The 27,142-nt window shown below is 42.9% G+C and overlaps 1 protein-coding gene across 1 annotated transcript; it reads right to left on the bottom strand.

Annotated features, from left to right (window-relative positions):
• Window positions 1-1,343: 1,343 nt before the first annotated feature.
• Window positions 1,344-27,142, bottom strand: HAPSTR1 (HUWE1 associated protein modifying stress responses). The gene is made up of 4 exons (XM_055562309.1): window positions 26,464-27,142; window positions 25,686-25,766; window positions 15,586-15,861; window positions 1,344-3,748 (listed from the first exon to the last, which is right to left on the bottom strand). Exons 1-4 carry the CDS (start codon window positions 26,687-26,689, stop codon window positions 3,504-3,506), a joined length of 828 nt encoding a protein of 275 aa, XP_055418284.1. The 5' UTR covers window positions 26,690-27,142; the 3' UTR covers window positions 1,344-3,503.

Here is a 27,142-nt window from a genome sequence, read left to right as displayed (position 1 = left end):
GCCACAAAATTTGTGTTTGACTCTCAAAACCCTCTTGAGTCATGGGCTGGTGTGTGCTGGACTCCACAGAGAACACGCAGGTCCGTCACAGGAAGTAAAACCCTGTCAAATGCATTAACACAACACACACAGCGACCCCCACTAAAACATCACATGCCTCACCAACACTCCAGCGCGGGGTTTGGAAGCTAGACTAAGGCAGTGTAAGGCCACCAGAACTGATCCAAGTTGTAGCGGCTTCTAAGGAGAGTGCGGGGACCACAGAAGCATCTGCTCAGGATAACCTCCTACATTTAACGGAACGTATGAAATCTTAAAAGTTTCTTTTCACTTTGAAATACACCCAGATAATCTAATGGATGGAGTGGCAGGCTATACAAAATAAAGTGCAGTGAGATTCATCTGCTAATAGTCACTACACCTCTCAGAACATTCCGGTAGTAAGTAACGGTGCCTTGCACCTCCACCGCATCGAGGCTGGCTCATCCCCTCGGCTGGGTCTTGGTGACCCCCTTAATATTCAACAAGATGGGGAACTTAGCCCAGCTTTCAGTGCTGCATGGCAGTCTCTAAGGCCAAAAGCCAAAGTGACCTAAGTTTAATGAGCTCTGAGAGCCCTTGGGAAAAATATCTCAGCTAGTTATTTTGTAAGCCTGAACTTCCATTTTATGTCAAAGTTACTCAGATGTGATGACCAAAAACAAAACTGCAGACAAGCCCCGGGGTTTTTTGGTTTTTTTAATTATTTATTCATTGAATGATTTAAGGTGTGTACCACTACTCCAGTTGGGTAAACCGCATTGAAGAATTTGACTGCAGGTCTTTAGGTACAGCCAAATGCTTTCCATTAACTTTACTCTATAAAATACTAAACATATATAAGGTTTTAATGCTTCAGCCATGCTCGGAACACTGCAGAAGGGTAACTCAACCCACTCATGCCAAGTTAAGGTGACGGGAGCAGAACTCTTGAGCTGTGACGTCTAAAGGAATCCGAGAATCTAGCTTAAGATGAAAAGAGGTTCTGTTCCCCCAACGTAAACTGTTAAGTTTTAAAATTCTGCCTACACTGTTCTCAAAGAGACTGGAGGAAAAAAAAAAAATTCAATGTTATTAAAAAAGTATCACACAAATATGCAATCTTCCATGATTTGTTTTGCATCTGAAATGGCACAAAGAAAGGCTGCAAAAAATCTAGCACTCAGAACTAAATTTTCCTAGGAGAAATTACCTCCCTTTTAACCTCCTGGGTCTTCGGCAATGGGGTGGAGACAGGGAAGGAGTTAACCGGTCGGGTGACAAAGCGCATTTAGAATTGAATGCAATGGAAAAAGTAACAAATGTTAAAGTTTTTCAAAAGTTTAATGGAGCCAATATATAAACTGTGTTCCGGCAGACGTGAAGACCTGCTTTCTCTTACCAAAGAAAATGGCACGTTTTATCAAAATTTGACAATCCAGAGTAAAGGGTACTGAGATTCAGAGCACCAACTAAAACAAAAACCACCAAAAAAATTTTTTGTCACTAACTTGGAGCGAGGAACTACAACCAAGGCATAAAGGCGAGATTAAATATGTGTTCCTCAGTCTTAAAAACCTTTAGGAAGGAGTTCACCTCTTGTGAGCAATGCTTCACACCGTCAAACCCAATTCCAGAATCTAAATTTACAAAGATAGAAAAACAAAGATAACTCCAAATGCATTTCTTGGTATATTCCAAAAGGAAGTGTAAAGTATTGAGAATACACAGGCTTGTCCATTTCTGGTATAATGATAAACTGTTATAATTCTTCCTATCATATTAAAAAAAAATCCTTTTTTGCAAAAATTTAGAAATGCCTCACTTTCATTCCTAGGTTTAACATGGAACTGACTTTCTTTAAATAAGGGCTGTATCTATAGTGAATATAGAACTCCAGTTCACACATTTCCATTCACATCCCACCTGTCAATGAATATTACGGTGAACTTAGCAAAATTTCTTCAAAGATTATTAAATGGCCGGAGAAAATTGCAAACATTAACAAAGTGCTGTGAGTAATTACTGGAAAAACCCTTATACTGATTTGCAATAGTCTTTAAAGGATAAAAAACAGGAAGTAACTGATACTGAACTATAAGTTTGCAAGGAAACATTTTCACTGTCCTACTTGAGAGATATATATATATAATAATATGGTAGAATAAATTACAGTACCTGGCAGGCTGACATCAGTTCTTCATCTAAAAAAAGACTACCATTCAGTTCAAGATATTAAAAATGAAGATGAAACATGCTCTAAAACATTGTAGCTACAAGAGGTCTTACATTTACTCAAAAGAGGATCTATTGAGAACTTTTATTTAGGTCTAACCTAACATCTAGAGGACTTCCATGCGATTCCATCTTTTCCCAGAATGAGATTCCAAACTGCACTTTCTAGGAGAGGGATTTGGCGAGTTGGGTTTTGCTATTTAAATTGGGATCACATTAATTATTAGCAGACAAAAGACCTTTCTCTTTCACCCATTCCAACGGAAACTGCACAAAGCAGAACATTCATGAAAAACATAAAACAGGATATGAAAGACTACAGTGCCTAGCCTCCCCAACCACCCATCTCCCTCTCACTAATACTGAACCAAAAAGGAAGCCCGTTCTCAAGAATTCGTGACCTCTCTACTTCAGGTCACCATGAATGCGGTCAGCATGTTTGCATTTACCATTAGGATAGTGCCCTGCTTGGGAAGTAGTACTTGTCTTAAAAATGAATTATTTTAAGCCTATAGGGTTAATTGGGGGAGGGGGGCAATTTAATAATATTGCTACTTTTAGAGCACTAACACACACAAAGTGAATCCAATGAAGTTCTGTGTATTGATTCAGGATTAAGTATTAATTGCATGACCATCATAGCACCTCTTTACATCACACAATCACCAGAATTATAGACTGCTTCAAAAACTAAAAAAAGGGCACAGTTCAATAGTAATTCGAAGTTGCACGCTGTTACTAGAGAGAAACCAGGTGCGTGGTACAGTGTTGCTGCAAAAATGGAAGCCTGGAGATCTGACGAGGAAGCCAGATCGTGTGTTTTAGACAATTTTAGAAACCTGGCAATACTGGTGAAGCAAAATACTCAACACAGCAGGAAATGGACCCTCCCCCCACCCCAAAAAAACCATCCTATAACCAAATAAACATCTATTTCCTTTCCCTTTGAGAATAAATACAGTTAAGGTCACTTTTAGCCTTGAAACGGATATATGTTTGCCTATGAGGATCCTACTACACGGTATCTGATGTCCTCTGCTAGGATTATAGTTTTAAGAAAGCCATTGTTACAAGAGGCATCTACTATAAATACCTAGAACTTTCTTTTTATGGCAACCACTATAGGATTCACTTGTCTTAAACAGTGAACAATGGAAGATGGCCTCATATGTTTCCTTTGCAATAATAGTAATATGTTGAGGATCAAGTGGCTTTCAAGCAGCATGGTGGGTGTGAAAAATGTCTGCAGTTTAGATCATTCTGTTGCGTTTATGGGTTGGTGAGTCTGTAATGACATCGCCACACTGGGCTGAGGTACGCTTTCTAGTTCCACCATTGTCCAAGTGGAGTGCCATTTCTTCTGATATGAAAGTGTTCAAATCGACATCATGGAGTCCATTTCTCCTTCGACTAGCATTCGATCCACTGCTTACATGTGTAGGAGAGCCTGGGGTACTCGAACGCACGCTTATACTAGCCATTGCACCACTAAGACCTAGGAAGAAGAAAAAAGGTTTTAAGAGTTGCTCGATTATTCCACCCTCTTGAAAGCAACCCACTTTTACTTTCAACGTCGTCATCGCGTCAAAGGAGGTCTGCCTATTTTCCTCACAAAGGGGTTCACCGGGGGAGCGGTTTTTTCCCTGCAGGAACGAATCGTCTGACACAGGAGATGTTCATTGGTAATACTAATCAATATTTACAATCCAGGTAACTACCAATTACTGGAAGCTTATGATACATGGCAGGCACCCTGCTAGGTGTACAAATCCATCAGGAAATCCTGCCATCTACTCTATGAGGTAAGCTCTATCTGTAACTTAGGAGTTGAGGAAGGAGGAGCCGGTTTTAAACAGGACGTTTTCCTTGTCCTGTCTCCGTGCCAACAAATCCCTGTGCTGTGTGCGCACGCACAGGGGAGCCCACAGGCGTTTCCAGGCCTGAGTGGACTCAACTCTGACATCTCTATAAAGTGACTTTATAACTTAGCATCTAAAACAATACACTACTGAGCCTTAAAAGCGGTCCCTAGCTATTAAGAATAATCCTTGGACATCAGATACAAAGTGATTCTGCCCTGGACAAATCAACCTACATGCTCACCCCAAGGTCTGGACTGTACTTGGGACACCCTAACTCAACATCATCTCTAATCCTTCAGAGAAGGGGGGAGAGCAAGGGTAGTATAAAAATTCCTGCTGCCTTGTATTCAAGGTTAAGAGTTACTAAATCCAGAGCATTCCAGCACGCGTGGTTGGACACTCATTCCTTAGACCCCTGAACAGTTAAAGGGGGCAAATGTATGTTCTGCTTCTAAATGCTCGGGATACACCTGTGAAAGGCATGAGAGGGGCCAGGAGACACGCCACGGCATTGAATAAATAACCTGACTTCACTGGATTTTCCTTCTTATGAACAGCCCCCTTGGGCTATCTGAGTCTCGTAATGGATTTTTTTGTTGCTTGACTGAACTGATATGATCTAGTATAATCAACATTCACAAAGAACAGGACTCCTATCTTAACAAGTCAGCTTAGACATTGATTTCCTAGGGACCCATTCTAATTTACTCTGTAAATGTACTTTAAATTTGATCATTAGGGAGCAGAGAATCCTTTTTCCACTTACCATACCAAAGCGTTTAAATTCCCTTTGACACCGTTGTCACTCTACAAATAGCCCGTGAACGTCTGCCCATCTTTGGTAGGCCCCCACAGCCTCCCAGGTACTCTCTGCAGCCCATACCTCCCTTTCTAAGCTGCTCTTAACTCCTTCCTGCAGGAACCAACGAGTCCTCTCACTGCCCTCCGGGCAGCAGCAGCACCCTCTCGCCCTTCCGCTGGTGGCCAGGGCAAATCTGAGCTCATCTCTCATGGGCTCTAGGCCTTTACAAGGCCAGTGCCCATTAAAAATAAATAAATGCACTAATATTGGAGTACTTCCTAGGTCAGGCACTTTTTCGTTTCATCCTTGGAATAACCCTATGAGAACTGTATCCTCTCCCTTTTGCAGACGAAAAACCAAGGTTAAAAGGTTAATAAGTAAGCCACTCAAGGTCACACAGCTAGCAAGCAAAAGCCGGGACCCAAGACGCAAGCAGAATCTAAGTTCCTAACTCTATCCACCTCTTCAAGTCTCAATTCTTTCAGCACGCAAGTAGCCTCAGGAACTTAGGGTCCCAGCCTACCTCGTAGCATCTCTGCGGCTCCTCTCCCGTCTGCTCTCTTCAATCCCATCCTAACGCTCAATCCTTCACTCCCAGCATTAACTCATCTGCGGTTCCTAAAAACGGCCTGGTCTGCACCTGCCTTCCGACATCCGCTCCCCACTGCATGAAGCCCAGGTCCCTCCCACCTCCGCCTCCCGTCCTGGGCAACTTGCCCAGTTCTCCTATCTCTCCTGTGAAACTCTTTCCTGTTCTCAGCCTGCCCACTCCTTCCTCAGTGGCCTTCTCTTCTGTCTGTCTGTCTGACATCAGCCAGCTACGCGCCTTGGCCCCTGAAGCTTACCTACAGGAGTCATTTTCCACATCATTGCCACAGGAACAGACCTTTTTCCTGACCTCAAGGGCCCATCTGTATTTCTAACTGCCTGTTGGCCCTCCAAACCTAACACCTTTGGGGGAAAAACTCACACTGCTTCTTCCCTAGCTGACACAACGTGATTAAAATAAAGTAAAACAGGAAAGGAACACTCTGGGCTGCTGTCACCTAGCACAGTACCACTGCTCATCTCTTCCATAGACAGTACCTTTTCATCTGTATCTCGTGACCGTAACACAGTGTCTGGCACACAACAGAAAGCTTCAAGGCCTTACCCCTCACTCTGAAATCCAAAGCTGTTGATGTTTATTCACCTCTCCAATGTCAGGAAACACACCCACGTGACTCTCTTATTTTGTCTTTGTCATGAAGATAACACTCAATTATTTCCAACTTGCTGGATTTGGTCTTTTGTCTGTTTTTAAGTTCTCCATCAAGACTAAACCCCTTGAGGGGGACAGCTGTGCCTTTTTTCCTAATCTCGCATCCTGTAACGTATTACTGAAAAGTGTCCACATACTTGAGACAACCTTTTCATACCTGTTTTATAGCAGGAGGTTCTAAGGTAATTATGCTGCAAAATATAGGCCCTCGGCAATAAACTGGGCTATTTCAGTAATTAAACTTGGGATACCCTGAGCATTTGAGACCCCAGAAAGAACAAACTCCGCTCCAATGACCTTCCTGTTAATGTAGGAGCCACGTGGCTGTATGTTTAACATTCAAGGCTCATAAAACGCTCCATGAGAAGTGAAGAGTCACCTCAAACAAATGCTTCAACTGCTATCCTCCATGAAAAAAGAAGAGAGATTTTAAAACATCAATTCGGTCCTTTTCAAAATTCCCCCAGTAACTTCCAGAAAACCACAATCTTTTTTCTGTTGGGTGTATGACCCTGGGCTTAGTTTGACAGCTAAAGCAGAAGTCACAATGTGCAACATTACCTATTTTATTTTCTACTCTCAGCAGTGAAAATTCTTTTCAAGGTTTAACTTACAAATCTTCCCCAAAAGAAGACTTTTCATCATAAGGGTCAAACAAAAAAAATTAAGATTAACAACCAAAAATATATGTATTTTAAACAACCCAAATTTTATTTTATAAACCAATGACAGCTACTAGATGCTTTAGGAAACCTTAGCTAAGCCACATAAACAATCACAGGCCCATACAAGTACAGAGAATCTAAACATGCTTCAGAACTAAAAAAAAAACTAAGTTGTATGGCCCAAGGGCATACGACTTAATTTCTACCAAAACACACTTTTTCAAAAGGGCTATGGGAATATCAATTGACAAAAAGCAGTAGAACAAGCAGTATGATTAGACAGAAAAGTCTCCATTGCTTAATACAAGATAAACTTAATCATTTTAAAAACGTGTCTGCATTTCTTTTAAATGATTAGTGCAGGAGTAGGGGTAAAAAAAAAAAAACAATTAGGAGGATTTAATCATACTCTGAAAGCTCCCACGGGAGCAAAAACAAAAGTTACAGTCCAGGTTATAGGAATCTAGGTTACATGGCAAATTGTTAAAAGCACATAACTATAATTTTCATACCAAGGTCATGCTCAGGGTCATAAGAAAATCCTGTTTTCAGAATTAATTACATGTAATTCCAGTTTATCAGCACATAGTTAGGTCACATAGAGGCACAAAGAGCAAACGCAGAACCCAGCCAGCTTCCCTTCCTCCGACCCGCAGCCCCGGCAGTGGCCTCGAGGCAGCCTCTACCCTTTCCGCTGGCCGCCCAGCTTCCTGCAGCACCTGCGCGCCTCGCCCTGGAGGACAAGGCCGACCGTCCACTGTTTACCGCGGATCCACTCAGCGCAGCTCCAGGACCCTCGGGCAGGTCTGCGCGCCACCAGCTCTCTCATCTCGGGCAGAAGGGGGATGTGAAATCCCCACGACTTGGACCAACTGATTAACATCCTGACTGGAAGCCCTAAGAAGCTGGCATTCTTGCATTTGAAATGACTTGCACTATTCAAATGGAAACACTTCCTTTGCACAAAGTTATATTCTGAGGTTTTAGGTAAGCAATGTGTGTAAATGTCGTGTTTTAAGTGCACAGGGGGGAGAAGTTCAAGCATGAAAAAGTGCATTCTACTAGGAAGACTTAGGTAATTTGAAGTAGATACCACTCCCCACCCCAATCTGTGAATTGTAATTCTGAACTTTTATTGAAGTAAAGCACACTAAATCAAACCAATTACAAAGATACATGTGTCACACCAAGAAAACATTTTCAGTTATGCTGACAGCCCAAAATGCTTTCAATTTTTCAGACAGTTTTAATGCCATGGGAAAAATGCTCACGACGTTAAAATGAAAAAAGCAAGATACAGTACCATATATGCAGTATGAGCTCAGCTATGAAATAATTTTAATATTTATACATTGAAAAAAAAAAGACTGGAAGAAAATGCACCAAACATTTAACTGCAGTTATCTCTGTAAAGTGGGACAGCAAGATACTGAGTTTTTCACTTTTTGGAAATTTTCAAATCTTCCAAGAAATCAGTATTATTAAATCAGAAAACTAGTGAAAAAAATTAAATGTTAAAACTGTTTCACAACTACCAATGGATTATTAAGGAAGTACTAGGTGAGTAAACTGGCTTTAAGGCCTGGCTACATGGACTCCTTTTTCACCTCAATGAAAAAAGTGTCCAAGAAAATTTTACTGCAAAGTCTTAAGTTTTGTACCATTAATGCCAGCAGCTTTAGTTAAGCCCTATCTCCAAGAAACTTCAGTAGCTAATATCTAAATCTTAATAAACAGAAAATGCCAACTTTTCACCAAAAATTTAATGCTATCTTAATTGCCTTGTTTTTCTTCTCAGAGGCTGGTCTGAACAAAGGCTATAATTAAAAAAATTCCAGCCTTCAGAAGAGTTTCAATTAAAGAAGACTATTTTAAATAATCAATTTAAAGCAATTAAGAGATGAGATTTGCTTTTGGTGCATTAATCTCTTACATCTTAATTCCCAAGTAAGTTTTGCAAACATTTACTGTGAAGTAACTATTGACAGTTCTCTGTTATTTCAGGAAGATGCAGAATGTAACATTCAACAAGCATTTATTAGGAATCTACTGTGTTCCACACATTGTGCTAGGTGTGTGGGCAAGACGTGGAAAAGGGATTCTCAAAGACCGGATATAAATCCCCCTACAAGCCAGTTCTAATCTATTCTCTGCAACTGAAACTGCCAAGAAGCTTCTTTCATACTGTACCATCAGTTTAAAAGAACTTAATCTAAGTATTTGTGTGACTGTCAATGTTTGTTTCTATGTATTTAACTTTATCAGTGGAAGAAATAAAAAGTGACAGAAAAGGAGAGACAGGAACCAAGCATCAACACTCAAATTTCTTCTTAAATGTACAGATCTCAAGATTACCAGGAAGACACAGGCCAATGTTGTGACAAAAATAACAAAAGCAACAGAACCTGTGCTCAAAGGAGAAAGAAAATCCTACTGGTCTATACTGCCTAAAATCACAGCTTTCCAAAATACCAGAGGAAGCAGGGAACCATTTTATGACAAATTAGGAATCTGCCTTACTTTTTTTTTCTAGGTAAAGATGTCTACGTAACCTTATATCCCTGAATACGATTTCAAATGAATGTCTTTTTCTTCTAAGGCCCTACACTCAGTCTCTCCAGATCCAAGAATCCAGTCAAGCACCTTAATGATTTAAGAGACTAAGGATCACCACATACGCCAGAAAGACTTTGTTGGACATAAGAGGGAAGCCAGATATGGAGCCTATTAACTCCTCAAGTGACGGAACTGTGCCTCAATCTGATTGCCTGGGATTACATGCCTCAAACTGACTAATAATACAATTCTATTAGGCTAGAAACTCCTTGAGAGATTATGTGATTCATCTTTGTATCATCTGCTCCTATCACTAGCTTCTGAAAATCAGAATGCCTGGCTATTTACTGTGCTCAGTAAATGCTGGGCAATAGGAAAGACTACAGAATGACAATATACATTTTTAAATGACCACACCTTTCACAAAAGGATTTTAATTGCATAACACCACAGTCAGCCAGCCAAACACACACAAGCACAGGGGTTTCCAGACTAAAACTGCTTGACTTCAACCCTCACTGAATACTATGTCTTCTTTTTAAACGCACAACACATTACCTCAAAACAAAACAAAACACATAAAATTAAAAAACACCTTTCCCTTTTGGCAAGGGGGGGAATTCTCCAGTATCATATCAAAGGCCAGATTGCCTGCACTTGCCTAAGGCCCTTTCAGTAAACATAGTAGCCCACTGTCTTTTTTAAACTGATGTTGTTGAAACAACATGCAAGGAACTTAACTTGAGCAAGGAGGCATCTTAAAGCCAAATGTCAGTGACAGCAATGGTTCACCCACCAGCTACCCACTCTTTAACACCACACCCTGTGTGAGCTGAGTAACTTTACACAGAGTCAAATCCAGGCCCAATGGGATTAGTTCCCTGTACTGCAGTTAGTCATCAAAATGATTTCTGGAACTAAACCCAAGTGTCTCCGATTTCTATGGAACAGTCTGAACCAGGGCTAGAAACGTACAAAGACCACCTCTGAGATGATCTGAGCGAGAGCAAGGTTTTTAATAGAGTTAGCAAATGAGTGAGGTCTGACTTGCAGCATCCGCTCCCATCCAGGTCTCTTCCACACCTGGGCCCCATTCTAACTCTCGATCTTTTTCATCTAATCCCCATGATGACAAACAGACTACCCTTCAATCTAAGGCTTTCTAGACGCAACAGTAGCTTGAGCAAGTCAAGTCAGCTCAGAATCTTTCCACCACCAACCTCCCAGCTTATACCAACATGAAACAAGCTCAAGATCTTAGTAAGTAATAATATAAATAGGTAGTTAACACTAAATTTTAAATCATCCCTTCCTTTTGAGTAACTGCACATTTAAAAGGCCACCCTCACTAAAAGGAGAAGCAGAGTACCCTCTAAGGCCACCTGAGCTCCAGGCCTGTTTTTGGAGTATCGCCATCAGGGCACTCACAGGACTTGGAACTAACCGGAAGTCCTCTCCTCTGGAGGCAAAGAACACCTTACCTGTGTACAGGCTAGGTGCTGTGCTTGGCTTCTCACTCTATGTATCGCCTTACAAACAAAACACGTCATCTTTTCAGAGGTGACTGCCCTGGAGAGGCTGGCCACCCTGCCCAAGGTCATCCTGGGAATGCAGCCTAGGTACAAAGCCTGAATACTCTTCCTGCTAAAACCAACCAGAAATATAGGTCACAAGCCATCCATCTTCAAGCCTATCTACCCAGATTCACTTACGGGGAAAACCCCCAGGAAGAAATACCAAACTTATGTATGTTCTAATGTGTTTAGGGAAGAAAAATAAGCTTAGAGACCTGCCGGGGGGCAGGGGTATGAGGAACCCTAAATGTACAAATAGAGGTAACTGAACTTGGGAGCCAGACAGATCTGGAATATCTATTCAAACATTTACTGACCTGGTCTATTTTAGTCAAATAAGCCTTTCATCATCAATAAGATGGCAATAACCCTGGGTAAATGTGGACAGCCCTCCCCTAGCAGGACGCTGACATGACCTAACACTCAAAGGACTGCTCTAATGGTGCCTCATCCCCCTCAGCCCTGCTTCAAGTCTCAGCTGTTCGGGGTGAAGAGCTGACTGTCCAACAGTCCTGAGATACACCTGCTCTGTTCTCCCTTCTCCTCATTCTCATACTGCAGTCACCCAGGAAATCTGTGAGCCTCAACTCTGTAAAAGTTCTCTGCTCTGTTGACTTAACAGACCTCTGAACCCTGTGTTAGGCTCAGGACACATCTAGCCCAGGTTCTGTCACAACCAGCAGCTCTGAGACACAGCCCTGTCCCACCACACCCCTAGTCTATGGACAAGGAGAACAGATGCCCCACTCAGGGAAGACCAGAGAACAGGGAGACTGAAGACAAGCTTCGTCCCGGAGGAGACACTCCATCAGTCTGAAGGGCTCAACAGGCAGAAGAGAAAAAAAGCTTAGAAAAAACCATGAAGGTATTCAGATGATGACACGATACAGCTAAGAAACCTGACCCAAGGTCAGATCAACTGACAAGGGCCTTACAATGTCACACTGAGTTCTAACTTCATCCTACAGACCACAGGGAAACAAAGGTTATTTTTCAACGAAGCAACAAGATAGAGATCACTCCAGTGGTCCCAGGAAAGATGGACTGGAGAATGGGTCAACTCAGGACTGGGAAGCAAGAACAGGCAGGAGATGATTCCAAGAGCCCAGGGCTCCCCTCCTCCAGAAAAGCCTTCTCTGAACTTATCGCTACAGCACACTGGGGAACATTCTTTTCTGACCCCAGAACACCTTACATATGACATTAAAATGAATTATCCAAGTGTGCACTGGCCTCAACAGAAAAGGAAACACCCTATTCAATCGTATTTTCCCTAGAGACTATACAGTATCTGCCACATACCCATTTGCTGAGTGCAGAAATGAGGGAAAAAACATGGTTTTGCTTTAGTTGGGGATACCCTGGTGGAGATGTAGGCCAGGACATAACAGGGTATACATGTTTAAGCAGTCTGGAGAGAGAATGTAAACTGTAAGGACAAATTTTAGAAATTAAGACTAAAAATCCCTTAAAGGGATTGCAGGAGGTAGCTAACAGCTAAATCCAGGGGAATGTAACCTATTCCCCTAAGTCACTGAAAGGTCAGAGGTCAAAGAAGCCTAAGGAGAAGACCAGAAAAGGAAAATTTCTAGAAGAGAAAGGATGGCTAAGAGAGAGCTAATCAGAAGACAGGCAGGGAACCACAAAATGGTCCAGATGATCTTTGGTCTATCTGCAATCTGTTTACATAAAAACAAGGTGCCAGCTACGAATCCAGTTCCCAGTAAATTTTAGATAATATTCTTTTTTTAAGACAAGCATGATTAAGAAAAGGAGAAATCAACATAGCAAACGCATATGCATTTCTCTGATTTCCATGAGTTTAGCATCCAGATGAGGACATATCATGTACACAGAAAATGAACAACACATGCTGCAAACAAGTGCCAAAATAAAGCACTAGATTATATTCCTTAAATTTCAGTAACCATTAGCTGACAGTTTTGATTGAAATTGTTTGATAACTATTTTTGATAACTAGTAACTAATGTATTGGGTTGGCCAAAAGGTTCATTTAAAGAACCTATGGCCAACCCAATGCTTTTAATTGCAACCGCATATTTAAGTCTAAGGTTATGAGGAGTATTTATCAAAGGACCTTATCATTGGACCCTGTCTAACATGATATACTGTACAATTATGTCTCGGCCATTTTTATTCAAATAAAAAACATATTTTAAGCATATATGGGAGCACTGGTGGAAATGAGAGTTTAGAAGCTAATTTTAAAAAAAATACAAGAGTAACTGTCCTCTCTTGTGAGGACATGAGGTCGTCTGTGGATAAGAATAAACAAACATGACCTCCTACACGAATGTTTGCTTTGATTAGAAACTTAAAGTCGGACTCAATTCTTTTCCTACTTCCCCCGGGACCCCAAAACTTCATAAATGAAGCCTCTCCCTCCAAAGATCCCCAAGAACTTCAATCTGACCTCACACTTCATAGACCTGGCAATGAAAATTATGTGCAAAACCAAATTCTGACAAGCATGCACCCTAATTAGAATATTTCCAAATATATTTCAAAATATATGAATAGTTTTGACTTCAATTTACAAACTATTCAATAAATCAGCTCATCAGGACACCAGGTTACAAAGTTAGCCACTAAGCCAATTTACAATTTAGTTAATAATGCCCTATTATTAGAAATCATTTAAATTACTCAAAATACTCAATTCAGACTAGCATTCTCAATTCATGGATATCCTTTAAAACCAAAAGAGCACAAAACTCCTTGTTTCTGTATACTCTTTACAAGTTGCTCTATTACTGCACTGCAACTTCACGTTTTAACTATGTGAATTCAGTGCATGAACCCTAGGAATCCAATATATTCTGTATTGGCACTACTTCATAAGTCTATCAAAGTGGAAGGTTATTTTTTTAGATAGCTTTAAAATTAAACTTTTTAAAACCCTCACAATTCAAACACAAACCAAAATTATAAATAGTACCTTCCTAAAATTACACCATCACTAGAACTCCCAAAGTTCAGTAAAATAATAAATCACAAATTTGAACAAACTCAATTTAGAAAACGTAATGGGAGTTGGAGAATATAGTAGTTGTGGGGGGTGGGCTCCTGGCTTGTCCTTCTTACAATGTGTACAACTGCAGTAAAGGTTTTATAGCAAGAGTGGCATTTATGTTTCTCAAAACTGTTTCCTGTAAGAGCATAATTCAGGGGAAAAAAAGACTCTTAAAAGAAAAATATGGAATGAATCATAAATCCACTGGATGACAAAGAAAATCAAAATGTTTAAGGAAACACAACTACATCAAATACTAACATGCACTACAATTAATCTGACAAACTGTACATGTCTAGTAATTTTTTTCCAAACTTAATGGTAGAAGATGTGAAACTCTTAATTCAATAGAACAGATCAATCTCTATTTCGCCTGAGTTTCAAAAATTCCACTATGTTAGGAACAGCAAGCAGTCTTAAGTACTGCAACCACACATCACAGCCTTTCTTGCAATAGAACGTTTTTGTGTTTTTAACTGATCATAAAGTCACAATCAGGACAGGGAAAAATAACAACACTTTTCCCAAGTCCATGTTCTGAATGGGGTTTTAGGTATAAAGAAACAATGCTTGCCAAAAAGAAAAAGAATCTCTGTAAGCATTAAAGCTTCGATGATATAGAAGCTCTCTGTATGTATCCCACTTCTTATTACCAGGTTACTTTATTTTAGATGACTTCCACTGTGGCCCAGAAATGTTAACTTTTAACAAGGCTCATGACCTAACTCACTAATGACTGCTATCTGCATAGTCACTTGCACAATCCATGTTTTCATCTTGGCTTCAACACCAAGTCTTGTTATTCTGTGGTTGTATTTTTACAGCAGTATTGAATGACCTATAGAATACCTCTCCCACTTCTATCTGGAAGCCTGTATTAGATAACAAGCAACAACAGACCTACTGACTACATTTCCCAGGCTTCTCCAGTAGGACTTAAACCCTTCAGCCAAGAAGGCCATCTGACAACAGGTCTGGCCTGGGGAGATGGAGATGGACTTGGCCTCTGACAGTCCTTACTATCAAGCAAGGCCCTCTGGACAACAGATGTAAGGAAAGCCAACCTAACTATTCTCACATCTGTCCTCTCCTCCTCAGGCCCATCAACACTCACCCTCTTCAGGCACACTCAATAACCTAAGCTAACAAAGGGTGTTCCCAAGAGAACTCCCCCAACAGTTACCTGCCTTACTTGCCTGTCACTGACTAGGCTCTCCAGGCAATTATAAATGCGACAGAATTCGTAAGACACAGAACTTCCTCTTTGACTCAGAAGAGTAAGACAGTATGTACAACAGAAGTGTAAAGCAATAAATTCTAATTAATGTTGCAAAAGATGCAGTTATTATAACACCAATCAGCTCAAACTAACTTCCAAAAACAGTTTTTAGGATAGGCTGGCTAACATTCAAAAACTGCCCATGTAAGTTCTTAGCTTACATTCTATTTAAACATTTCTAGAGCAAGTAGGTACTATTATAGACAAGAAACAGTATATCTGGATCTAAACCTAAATGTGAAATTGGATCCACACACTCTTAACCATTTTTCCAAAGAAATATGTTTAAACGGCTTTACCATGCAGAGCTATGGCTTCCCGGAAGGGTTGCAAATCAGTCTCTACAGATGAGCTAGTTTCCGTTGAAGTAGCTCGGTTAGGGGACACTACAGTCAGTCTTGGGGGAGCTCTAGAATTTCGTGGCGGAGGAACCTTTCCACACAGGAAGCTGATCAAATCTTCTCTACGAATAGTTCTTCTGCGCTTTTTAACCCAAGCCAACACATCCTTATTGCGTCGTTGATAGCCAATCTGAATTCCAATATCAAAACTTCTCTGATGAGTATCCACGCTTTCTGTTAGAAAAAAAGAAAAAGATACATCATCATCAGTAGAGCCAAGGCGCCTTCCCTCCTACAGAAAACCATTTTACAAATTCACCAAAACGAGTATCATTAAGTAGGGGGCTCTGTAAGTCTATCAGTAATCTATCCCACTGAACTTCATTCATGTTTAAAATACTATACATGACATCTAATCACAACTGCCTAAATTCAGTAAACATATCACACAATCCTGGAAATTCTGTCTTGTTCTTTAAAAAAAAAAAATCAGATAAAAAGAGGGACTAATTATTAGCCAAATTATTACCATTTTAATAATGTTTCCTTAAAAAAGTAACTTAATCTAAGCAACCTAGCTTATTTAACAACGCTGCTGCTGCTGCCAAGTCACTTCAGTCGTGTCTGACTCTGTGCAACCCTATAGGCGGCAGCCCACCAAGTTCCCTGTCCCTGGGATTCTCCAGGCAAGAACACTGGAGTGGGTTGCCATTTCCTTCTCCAATGCATGAAAGTGAAAAGTGAAAGTGAAGTTGCTCAGTCGGGTCTGACTCCTAGTGACCCCATGGACTGCAGCCTACCAGGCTCCTCCGTCCATGGGATTTTCCAGGCAAGAGTACCAGAGTGGGGTGCCATTGCCTTCTCTGGTATTTAACAATGCTAACAATGGGTCAATCACTAAACCTTTATTGGTACTTTGCCCAGCTTCACCTGAGAAAAAATGTACATGAATACCTTGCACCACCGTCCCCTCAGTGCAACTGAGGAACCAGGCACTAGGTGACTACCACAGGATTCAAGAGCTGAATTTTTGGTCCAGAGTCTGTGGGTCTTAACCACTAAGCTATACTGTCTCTCAGAAAAACGAACTCTCAGGAATTCTATCCAGGAGTGTTCACATCCTTCAATAGATGACTGAACACTGCCACAAATCACTCAGGCTGTGCTCTCCTTGCAAGTACTGTGTCACTTCAGATATGTACTCCTACTGACAGGTTCAGCATCAAGAACTGGAAACACTAAAAGCAGGAGCAGGGCTTCCAGGTGGCGCAGTGGTCAAGAATCCATCTGCCAATGCAGGAGATGCAGAAGACGTGGGTTCAGTCCCTTAGTTAAAAGATCCCCTAGAGGAGGAAACGGTAACGGTAACCCACTCCAGCATTCTTGCCTGGGAAATCCCATGGATAGAGCCAGAGGAAATTCCACAAGACAGAGGACAGGGGCCACAAAGAGCCGGACATGACTGAACACACACACACACGCCATAGCAAATATTTTAAAAATTTAAGGGAAAACTAACACTGACTGACTAGTCACCAAAACCAAGAAGCACTGTGGGAACAAAAAGCCACACTCACTTCCCTAGGGATGTTTTATTCTGCTTACAGTTTCCAACAGTTTTCTGTAACTTCTAACCATTCCCAAAAGACCCCGTCCTAAAACCCCTCAGACTGGTCTCCTCACCTCCCGGTAGATACGGCCCCCTGTACACACTAAACCCCAATTTTCAGTAACATGAGGCCTGTCCCTAGACCAAAAATAAAAAACCATGATGCCTGCCCTTTAGTGGCTTTACAGTTGAAAGAAAAATACCTGGGAACTTAAGTTACTGCAATTTATTTTTAGGTGAGCTGTTATGTTAGCAGGAAAATCACTAATACATCTTTAACGACATTAGAGAAGATGGTTCCTTTCCCCAAGTACGAATTCTCATTTAACACACAGAACCATTCATTTTCCTGGCTTTGATTTTAATTCTATCTGCTACATCTAAAGTAGATGCTGAAGGATAAGCAAACCAGTGAATGAAGAGCTGTGTCCCGGAAAGGTAACAATCCAAACATCACAGAGGCTCCCAAGCTGCTTGAATTTGCATTATTAAAAAAGATGGGGACTTCCCTGGTGGTCCAGGGGGTCAATCCTCTGGGTTCCCAATGCAAGGGGCCTGGAGTTCAATCCCTGGTTGGAGAACTAGATAGATCCCACATGTCACAACTAAGACCCTACACAGCCAAATATTAAAAATAAATAAATAGCAACAGGGTAGCACAAACAGAACTTTATAATAAGGTCTATTCTTTAGCAGATGATCAGTTTTTGTTGCTAAAAAGGAAAGCGCAACAAGTTGGTCATGCGAGTACTCTAGAAAATAACAGATTCCATCACAGCTTTCTAATTTTACAGATGTAAACGCTACTCCTGAATGATTTCTCCAGTGTCTCACTACTAGTATGCCCAAGTTACACTGTGAATCAATGCGTTCTGATTTCTCATTTTATCGTCAACAAAACATGAACCCCATTTAAAAAGTGAATAGCATTTAAGAGGATAAATGCCTTCCCATCTCTTAATCTTAAAAAGACTTAGAGGAAGCCAACCTTAGATAAAGGGTGGATAATCTCTAAGATGACCTTGTAAGGCTCCATGTAGACCCTAAGTGATTCTGAAAGAGCTGGAAGCACTTTTAAGAGAAATTAAGTTATGGAGTAAACTAACCCCACCCCATGCAACCACAAAAATGAGGGTAGCTGTCCAGTGTGATGCATCTACAAGAAACCAGGTTTCTACAAACCTGCCCTACCTAAGAGCATCATTGTAATCAAGCTCTTAACCAGAGAAGTTTGTTTCCACAAAGAATGACCCAAGAAATTTTAATTTTTAGAGAACCAAATGGGGGTAAGCCCAGAACTGGAAATACATAGGGAAAAAGTTGAAAGCATGAAAGGGGTACAAGAAACAAGTCTGAAACAAGCACGGACAGTACAAAGTAAGATGAACCAGGCATGTAAATGTACACCTGACAAAACAGACAGCAAGGCTGAACTTGATACAAAACTCAAGAGCCAAAGGAAGGAACCACGTGAGGCGGCTTTAAAAAAAAAGAGAACAAAAACCTGACAATCCTGGGAATACAGAGCTGTGATTTGTTTTGATTTGAACACATGAGGAAATCCCAAAAGTCAGATCTGCAAAGGGCTGATGCTTTAATCACAGAGCTGAACAAAGCTGGAAAACTCAGTTTTCAAAATTTTAAAAGCAGTTATGCAACAGGCTGTGAACCTCTTATTAAAATACTGACCAATCATTTCATCTTCAAAAGTTCTACACAAATCTCAACATCAGAACCAACCTAGAACACACTAAGCACTTTGTAAACAGACTCTTACAGACTAAGAGGTACAGGAGGAGAAAAGCAGACTGAACATTAATGTCTTCAGGTGCATGCTTTTGCTCTGGGCATAAATTTGGTCTTATACCATTACAGCATATCCTGAAAGCCAAAGCCAAACACTGCCACATAAATTAACCCAATCTCAGTCATTTCCTTAAACCAAGAATATCATGCTGACACTATAGTTCTTTATAGTTCTCTAATACCATAAAGAAGGCTGAGCGCTAAAGAATTCGAACTGTGGTGCTGGAGAAGACACTTTCGAGTCCCATGGACTGCAAGAAGATCAAACCAGTCAATACTAAAGGAAATCAACCCTGAATATTCATTGGAAGGACTGATGTTGAAGCTACAATACTTGGGTCACCTAATGCAAAGAGCTGACTCACTGGAAAAGACCCCGATGCTGGGAAAGACTGAAGGCAAAAGGTGAGAAGAGGACAGCAGAGATGAGATAGTTGGATGGCATCACTGACTCAATGGACATGAATCTGCACAAACTTCAAGAATAGTGGCAGGAGAAAAGAGCCTGGATTGTTGCAGTCCATGGAAGAGTCAGACATGACTTAGCAACTGAACAAATGTTGAAGAATTTTGAAGAGTTACTTGGTTGAAAATGAAACCTTCCTATCACATTCTGAACTAAGCAGAAGAGATAAAATGCTTATTGGAGAATCTTAGGAATAACTAGACTAGATTTTTAATCACAGGTTACTTTAGGGTCTAGTAGGATAATAAACACTCAAAGATGGCCTCCAGAAAGCTCTTGGCCAAAGACTGCTTTGAATACATCTGAACTTTGTCAACTAGACCACCAAGTTCTAGAAGTGCAGAGCACAGAAAGCTGTGGGACAGTCTTGTGTCCAACACTATTTTACTGATGCCAAAGCCACTGTAGAAAACAGCCATAAGCGTGAAGGTTAGGAAAAGCCCAAGGGCATCAAAATGTCAATCTAACCTTTAATTACAACACATTCATTTCCTTTCTCAAGAAACAAACTGATTCATACAAGAAACAGTAGACATCTTTGCTTCGTACTGAAAAAAAAAAAAAAAAAGTTTTTATATTAAGTAGCTGAAGTAATAGCTAAAGTGATAGTGGAAGAGAGGGAAGCCTGTCATGCTATGGTCCATGGGGTCAGAAAGAGTCGGACACAACTTACTGACTGAACAACAACGTTAAGTAGCTAACAATGAACTCAAAGAATTTTTATTAGTCTCATTTTTCCACCACTGGCAAGGGATAGCAGGCAAAGGATCCATGATTTCTGAGACGAAGACCAAATGCAAAACTTTGTTACATGAAACAGACATAATCAGATTTCATGTATGAGTTAACCAAAGCCGATATCCCAATTTCATTAACAAGGAATTGGAACTGAGGCTCAAAGGGCCTTGCCCAAAGTTAGACAGCGAAAGCTCTTTCTACAACAGATTTCTTCCCCAACAACAGAGAAGCCATCTTCCATTTCTTTAGGGGACCTACAAACCAGAAAATCACAGACAGACCAAAGCGCATTTCCAAGAATACTAACTATTGAACATTTGAACTTGGAATTAAATCTGCACTAACCAATTACTCTGCTCTAGGAAAAAAAGTATATATATATATATATGTTTCATTAGAAATAATTTATGAGTCATGTCAAAAAAAGTTTTTCAATTGTTTTAAGGAAGTAGTTTCTATACATTCCGTAACATAGTATCCAAAATAAACAGCAACCTCTCTGTAACTTATATACTGACTTAAATCCTCGCCAGCATGAATGGCAGGACTCAGGCAGGATGCGAGCAGCCCCCCGCCTGCATCCAGTCTGTGTCCTCCCTCTCCTATTTTTCAGGCCAGGATACTGGAGTGGGCTGCCGTTTCCTTCTCCAGGAGCTAGCATACTGAAACTCGCCTACTGACAAAGCCCAGAGGGGCAGGCCCACACATGGGAGGAGAGCGCTGCAGAGGAGGGAGGCCTGAGCCACTGGGTCCAGTCGATCCCACCCTCAGGCTTCAAGCTAGAGAGCAGCCAATCCGTGTCCAGCCTGACTTTTATCTTCTGGTCTCTGCAGCCAAAACCTCCTTTTACAGAGAAGTTACACATAAGAAACCGACTTGTCTTCTGTAAAACTTCACAGGTAAACACTAAGGGTAATGACTGAGGCTGCTTCTTAACGAGACTCTGGGTATTCAACCTTGATCCATATTAGAACGTTTTGAACACTCTAAAAGTAAAAGGGAAGTCACTCAGTCCTGTCAGATTCCTTGCAATCCCATGGACTGTCATCTGGCAGGCTCCTCCATTAATGGGATTTTCCAGGCCAGAATACTGGAGTGGGTTGCCATTTCCTTCTCCAGGGGAGCTTCCTGATCCAGGGATCTAACCCAGGTCTCCCGCATTGCAGGCACTCTTGACCATCTGAGCCACCAGGGAAGTCCCAACAGTCTCAAAACTCAATGGTTTTCTGTAGCAGGAGAGTTACAAACCAACTCCAAGGTCAAAACATAAGCTAAAACTTCAGTATCTGCCTGCAGGTAGATTATACTTTCTCTGACCAGTTATTTAAACACCCCTCATCCACAAATTTTTAGTACGTTCTGCTCACTTTAGTTCACATACAAACCCAAGAGGGGCACACTGAAGTGAGAACAACATACTATAGAGGATCTGGCATCAAGATGTCTGAAAACTGAGGACTTTAAAGGGCATCCTACCATTTTTCTCCCCTGTCGATTCTATTTACATTTAGCCCTTTTAGGGAGAGATGAAGACACGCCACAGAAGTTATTCCAACAGAAGGAAATTTCTTCCCTTCATGGTAAGCACAGCCCACAGCCAGAAACATTATCTGAAAAACAGGACCAACACATAGTCTGTAACTACCAACACAGTCCTCGCTTGAAGACTCACTACATGCCATACTAAGAGCTTGGTTACTAAGCTGTGGGTACTTAAACCTACTTCCAGTTGAGAAAATGAAGGCACATTATAGTGAAATAGTTTTTGTTCCATTATCTGTCTCCAGAGTCATACAACTAAGTAGAAAGAACAATCTGAACTAGAGGCATCATGGGGAAGACTCCATGATAATGATGCTCCTGGCCTTCTGCAAGTGCTGCTCGATTCACACCTTGAGGACAAAAGCTGAGCAAAGAGAAAACCACAAACATCTTTAATATAAACAATATCATAAGATCTCAACATATATGGTAAAAGTTGATATGCAACTCAAGTTTCAGACACAGTTTTAAAATGTGGACAGCTTAACATAAGACAAAAATCAGAAAAGACATGACAAAGCTGAGAGCAATAACACAGAGAGAAGGGTGAGAAGCAGTGCAGGCAAGCACTGGCTCGCAGGCGGCTGCTGCAGAGCCAGCGGGGTGCAGTGCCCACCTCCGATGACCAGAAGGCTCCACAGGACAGCTCTGTTCTCGAGGAGATGGCCACTAGCGTCAGCCTCTACTGACATTAGAAGCAATTTCGAATTAATGAGTCAGGAGAGAGATCAAAACCAGTCAGCCAAGGAAACGGGAGATGGATTTAAGAGACAAACAGGCTTGACCAAGCAGTTCTCAAGTAAGCATCAACCTGGACTAAGTTAAAAACCTTAGTAACTTCACTCCCTTTAGTTGTAGATATCAAAAAATGTACTAAGCCAGAGACACAACCACACTGAATATTTAACAAACAGCACTTCCTTTAAATGTACCAAGTCAAAGTAAGAACCACCACCAGTCATCAGAATGTTCTTCCCCAAGGATGCCCATGTCTGGCCCAACTTAACATGTGAAGTGGAAGGAAGCATGCACTCCATCTCGCTGAGTTCCGTCCGCACTGAGGACGCCCCAACTCTCCTCCAAGTCTCCAGCCACATGTAACCAAACCAACTGAACGTTCCATGTTTCAAAACCCCACAGGCAATCAAAGGGGGCCCTCTGCTCGACTTTTACCTCATTCTGACTTTCCTAAGCACTCACTGTAGCTGTTATCAAGAAGCTAGTAAAAGTGCCAACCTCTCCCCAGGCTGGGTGAGGCAAAATGAGCCATTTTTAGCTTGTAAGATAAGTGCTTAATCTTACAAAGTACAAGAGCACTGTCCATTTACAGGGATCCCTCAAAACCAGCTCCCCACCCACCCCCCTCCTGGAAATTACATTTAGATATTGAATCAGAACTGTGACTAAATTTACCACTACTTACAGCTGCATGTACTGTGACACTACCTTGCTAATTTTATTGATTCTATTTAAAGTGCTCAATTATTAATACAGCTGCATTCTTTTCTCTGAAGACCACACCCTGAAAAGAAGGAAGAATGTGAGGATCTGCAGAGCTCATCCACATTTTCCTTGAATCAGCTAAACAAAGAATAATGCTGCTACACAACCAAATTCCACAAACCACAATTAACCACTCCTCAGGTAAAAGAGGATGGTAAAAGGGGATGTATTTCATTTTACAGAAATAGGATAAAAAATAAAACTAAGGCTGGACTGACAATCTAACATTTGCAATAATGCAAGAATTTCATGTTTGTTTAAAAAGGAACTCAATGTCTTTCATCAAGTTTTCTGAACAAAGAAAAACTAGTACACTGTTAAGAAACATTTTCAAATCAAGTAAATTAGGGATTATTTCAGAGTTCAGCTTCTGAGTCCATTTTTTTATAAGAATTAACACTAAAGAAAACTGCCAGCTATAGTCCTAAAGAGATATATTCCAGGAGCACACCAACAGCACCAAAATCATAGAACATTCATATCTGTGTATGCCCTAGTCAAAGAGCCTGGCACATAAAAAGGACTTAAACTAAAAAAGTAACTGCTAAAACTGAGTGGATACACTGTGACACCTCCACACAACAGAAAACTAGTCAGGAAGGAGTGGGGAGGGGGGAGTACTGAACTGTTTGTTAATATCAACAAGTGAACTCAAAGGAGCATCTCAGAAACATTATGGAAAGTGGAAGATGCCAGTCACAGAGGGCTCCATGCTATACGATTCTATTTGCTAAATTAAAGAAATGCAAAAACCATACTACAACAATCAAATCAGTACTTGCCAGGGGCAAGGGTGAGGGGATAGATACATCCTGTTTACTAACAAAGTGGTTGTCAAATTCAACTTTTACATTTTAAAAGAATGATCTTTACTGTATGTAAATCATACTCCCAGAAACTGGAATTTTCCAAGTATTATTTCAAAATTTCCTCTTTGGGTGAAACCTAGAGCAATTCCAGAGAACGTTCAAAACCCTCAAATAATAATGGATGCTAAAAGTCAAAATTTAAGCAAATCAGCTACATAAAATCAAAGTTGACCACTGGGACACCATTTAATCATTTCCCTTTTTTCAGTAAGCCTGGACTATTAGTTCATCATTCCCTGAAAATAACATTCCATTCACCAGTTTATTCTTACATTCTCTAATTACCATCCCAAAAAACTGCAAGATCAACCCAGGAAATGCAAAATAAAGGACGTTTTCCCCTAAAGAGTACTATCTTAATTTGCTCATTCTTACACAAGAATGAAAATCTGAGAATCAAGTCTGCTCCACAGCCAGTTTCAACCTATTTTGATAATTTTGAAATGCACAAAGTTTTATTGCAATTATCAGCAGTTTTTAGCCGTTTAAAAGCATTTAATTACATTTTTACTAAGATTAACACTCAAATTCGATTTCTTTTTCCACAGAAACCTTGCCAAAAATCAAAACCAAATTTCCAAATCTTCAAAAATCGAGTAATACACAAAATCTAAACCCACTGTTACTGAGAGTGCAATGGGCAAGAATATTCAGGCACGTATGGGGGGGGGGGGGGGGGATTAACTGCATAAAGGCACTACCAAAAAACACAAATCAACTCAAACTGATCAGATTTCCTACCTACAGTGAGATGTCAAATAGAAGGTAGCTTTGAAAGCAAATATTTGATGCAGTTGCCAGGGAATTACACCATGTTCACGTGAGCACAGATTATTCCAACTAGTTTCCAATGCACCTAAATGCAGGGCCTACAGGAAACTGCCTTCCATGAGATCCTTTTCCAAAAACAAGTGTCCCTCCCACCTCTGTCCTTGAGACAAACTCTTCTTCCCCAGATGCCCAAACAGCACGTCTGGCCGGCTGGAGCTGGGCCTCTCAACTTGGGCACTACTGCCATCTTGGTAGGCGGTCTCACGCGCAGCAAGCCTCCTATCAGAGATGACATTAGCGTGTCCCTTGCAGGCGTGCTTAGTCGTGTCCGACTCTCTGCGGCTCTATGGCTCCTGCCAGGGTCTTCTGTGCATGAGGATTTTCCGGGCAAGAATACTGGAGTGACTTGCCATTTCCTTCTCCAGATCTTCCTGACCCAGGAATTGAAGCCGAGTCTCCTACATCTAACCACTGAGCCATCGGGGAACCCCGTAGAGTACCCCAGACACCGACAAATGCGGGCGAGGGGACCAAACGACCCCAGATGAGACCCCGTTATCTGGAGGTGACATCACACCAGCAGAATCCTCCAGTTGCAAGCTACTGACACTTAAGTGGCTGGATTCCGGGGCGGGAAACACTCCGGCGATCGAGATCGAGGCGGCCCTTGCACTCAGAACACCCGACAGAAACCCGGACGCAGGCTACCCTCCTCCCGCCCCCAGCCAGCGGCAGGGCCGCAGGTTCTCTTTACCTTTGTAGAGGTTCGTGACTGCGGTGGCTGCGTTTTGGAAGGGAACCCACAGAGAAAGTCCTGGTTGCTGACACACCCGGTCTGAAAAACGACGAAAGGAAGAGGGAAGACAAAAAAAATAGACACACAGAGAAACACACAAAGACACAGAGAGAAAAAGAACAAGCGATGAAACTTGGGCGTCGATCATTCGGGAACGGCCATATTAGGTTTCGCCATTTTGTTCAAGTTTCGTGATCCCGCGCGGGGCGGTGGGCCCGAAGATTAGGGGGGTCGGCGGCGGGGCGGCCAGGGGAGCCGCCGGAGCTCGGGGCGGAGGGCGAGGGGGGCGCAGCCAGGGGCCGAGGCGCGGCCGAAGGAGGCGGCCCTTCGCAGTCCCCGCCCCGAGGCCGGCTGCGGCACAATAGGGCCCCGGGGCCTCCTCCCTTCGCCATTTTGTGACCGGGGGCTCCTCCCTCGCCCTCCCAGGCCCCGGGGAGGCGCCGGCGTCCCGGCCTCAGAAGGGAGAAGGGGACCCCCTAACCCGAGCCCCGCCGGGGGAGCGGCCCCCAAGCCGGGGCGCCCCCTCAACCCCGCCCCGAGCCGGGCCCCGGCCCCCCCCCCCTCAACCCCGAGCCCCTCCCGAGGGCCCGCCTCCCGCGGCGCCATCTTGCGGGGAGGGGGCGGCGGGGACGCGGCACGACGGCCGGAGCCCCAGACCCCAGGGCTGTCCCCCCGATGACGGCCGGCCAGCCCCGCGGGGGCGGGGGCGCAAGATGGCGGCGGCGGCGGCCCTCACCTTTGTAGAGCTGGGCCACGGCGGTGGCCGAGTTCTGGAAGAGGTGCCACAGCTTCTGTTGCTTGTGCTCGGGCTGCGCGGCGGCCGCCGCCTCCTCCTGCAGCTCCGGGGGCAGCTGCTCGTCCTGCTCGGCCTCGGCCAGGCACTGCCGCTCCCACTTGGAGAACCAGTGCTCGGGCCCGTGTTCCTGGATCTCGGCCTCGCCCTCCTCCTTCCGCTCCTCCATCCTCCGCGGCCTCCCGCGGCCTCGCCGCCGCCGCGGCCGCGTCCTCCTCAGGCGGGACCCCCGCGGGAGCGTCGTCGTCGAGCGGCCCTGCGACGGGGCCCAGCGACCGGCGGCGGCGACGGCTCCTCGCGGCGGCCCAGGCCTCCTGCACCCCGACGGCCTACGAGCCCCGCCCCGCGGCCCCGCGCTGCCCGGGACGACCCCCGCCCCGGGCCTCCCCACCCCCGGGCCCTGCCGAAGGTCGCCGCGGACCGGATCAACGCCGCTTCCCCTTGCCTCGCCGGCCCGAGCCCGTCTACCGCCCAGCCATGGCGCCGCGGCCTCCCTAGGGCCGCTGCCGCCGCAAACCGCCTAGCCCTGCGCGCAGACCGGCTTGCGCCGCCGAGCCCACCCCGAAGACTGAGGAACGTCGTCGTCGCCGCCGCCGTCGACGCCTCTGCGGCTGCTGGTCTC

The sequence above is a fragment of the Bubalus kerabau genome, chromosome 23 (assembly GCF_029407905.1).
Source record: "Bubalus kerabau isolate K-KA32 ecotype Philippines breed swamp buffalo chromosome 23, PCC_UOA_SB_1v2, whole genome shotgun sequence".
Taxonomy (NCBI): Eukaryota; Metazoa; Chordata; class Mammalia; order Artiodactyla; family Bovidae; genus Bubalus; species Bubalus kerabau.
The sequence above is the reverse complement of the archived record's forward strand: the minus strand, read 5'-3'. Positions and strand labels throughout refer to the sequence as shown.

What these genes read in the sequence shown, in the direction of transcription:
- HAPSTR1 (XM_055562309.1), bottom strand. Translation starts at nt 26,689, where the DNA reads ATGGAGGAGCGGAAGGAGGAGGGCGAGGCCGAGATCCAGGAACACGGG. An exon ending in CGTGGCCCAGCTCTACAAAG is followed by an intron (nt 25,767 to 26,463) that starts GTGAGGGCCGCC and finishes GTCGTTTTTCAG; the next exon opens with ACCGGGTGTGTCAGCAACCA. An exon ending in AGTCACGAACCTCTACAAAG is followed by an intron (nt 15,862 to 25,685) that starts GTAAAGAGAACC and finishes TTTTTCTAACAG; the next exon opens with AAAGCGTGGATACTCATCAG.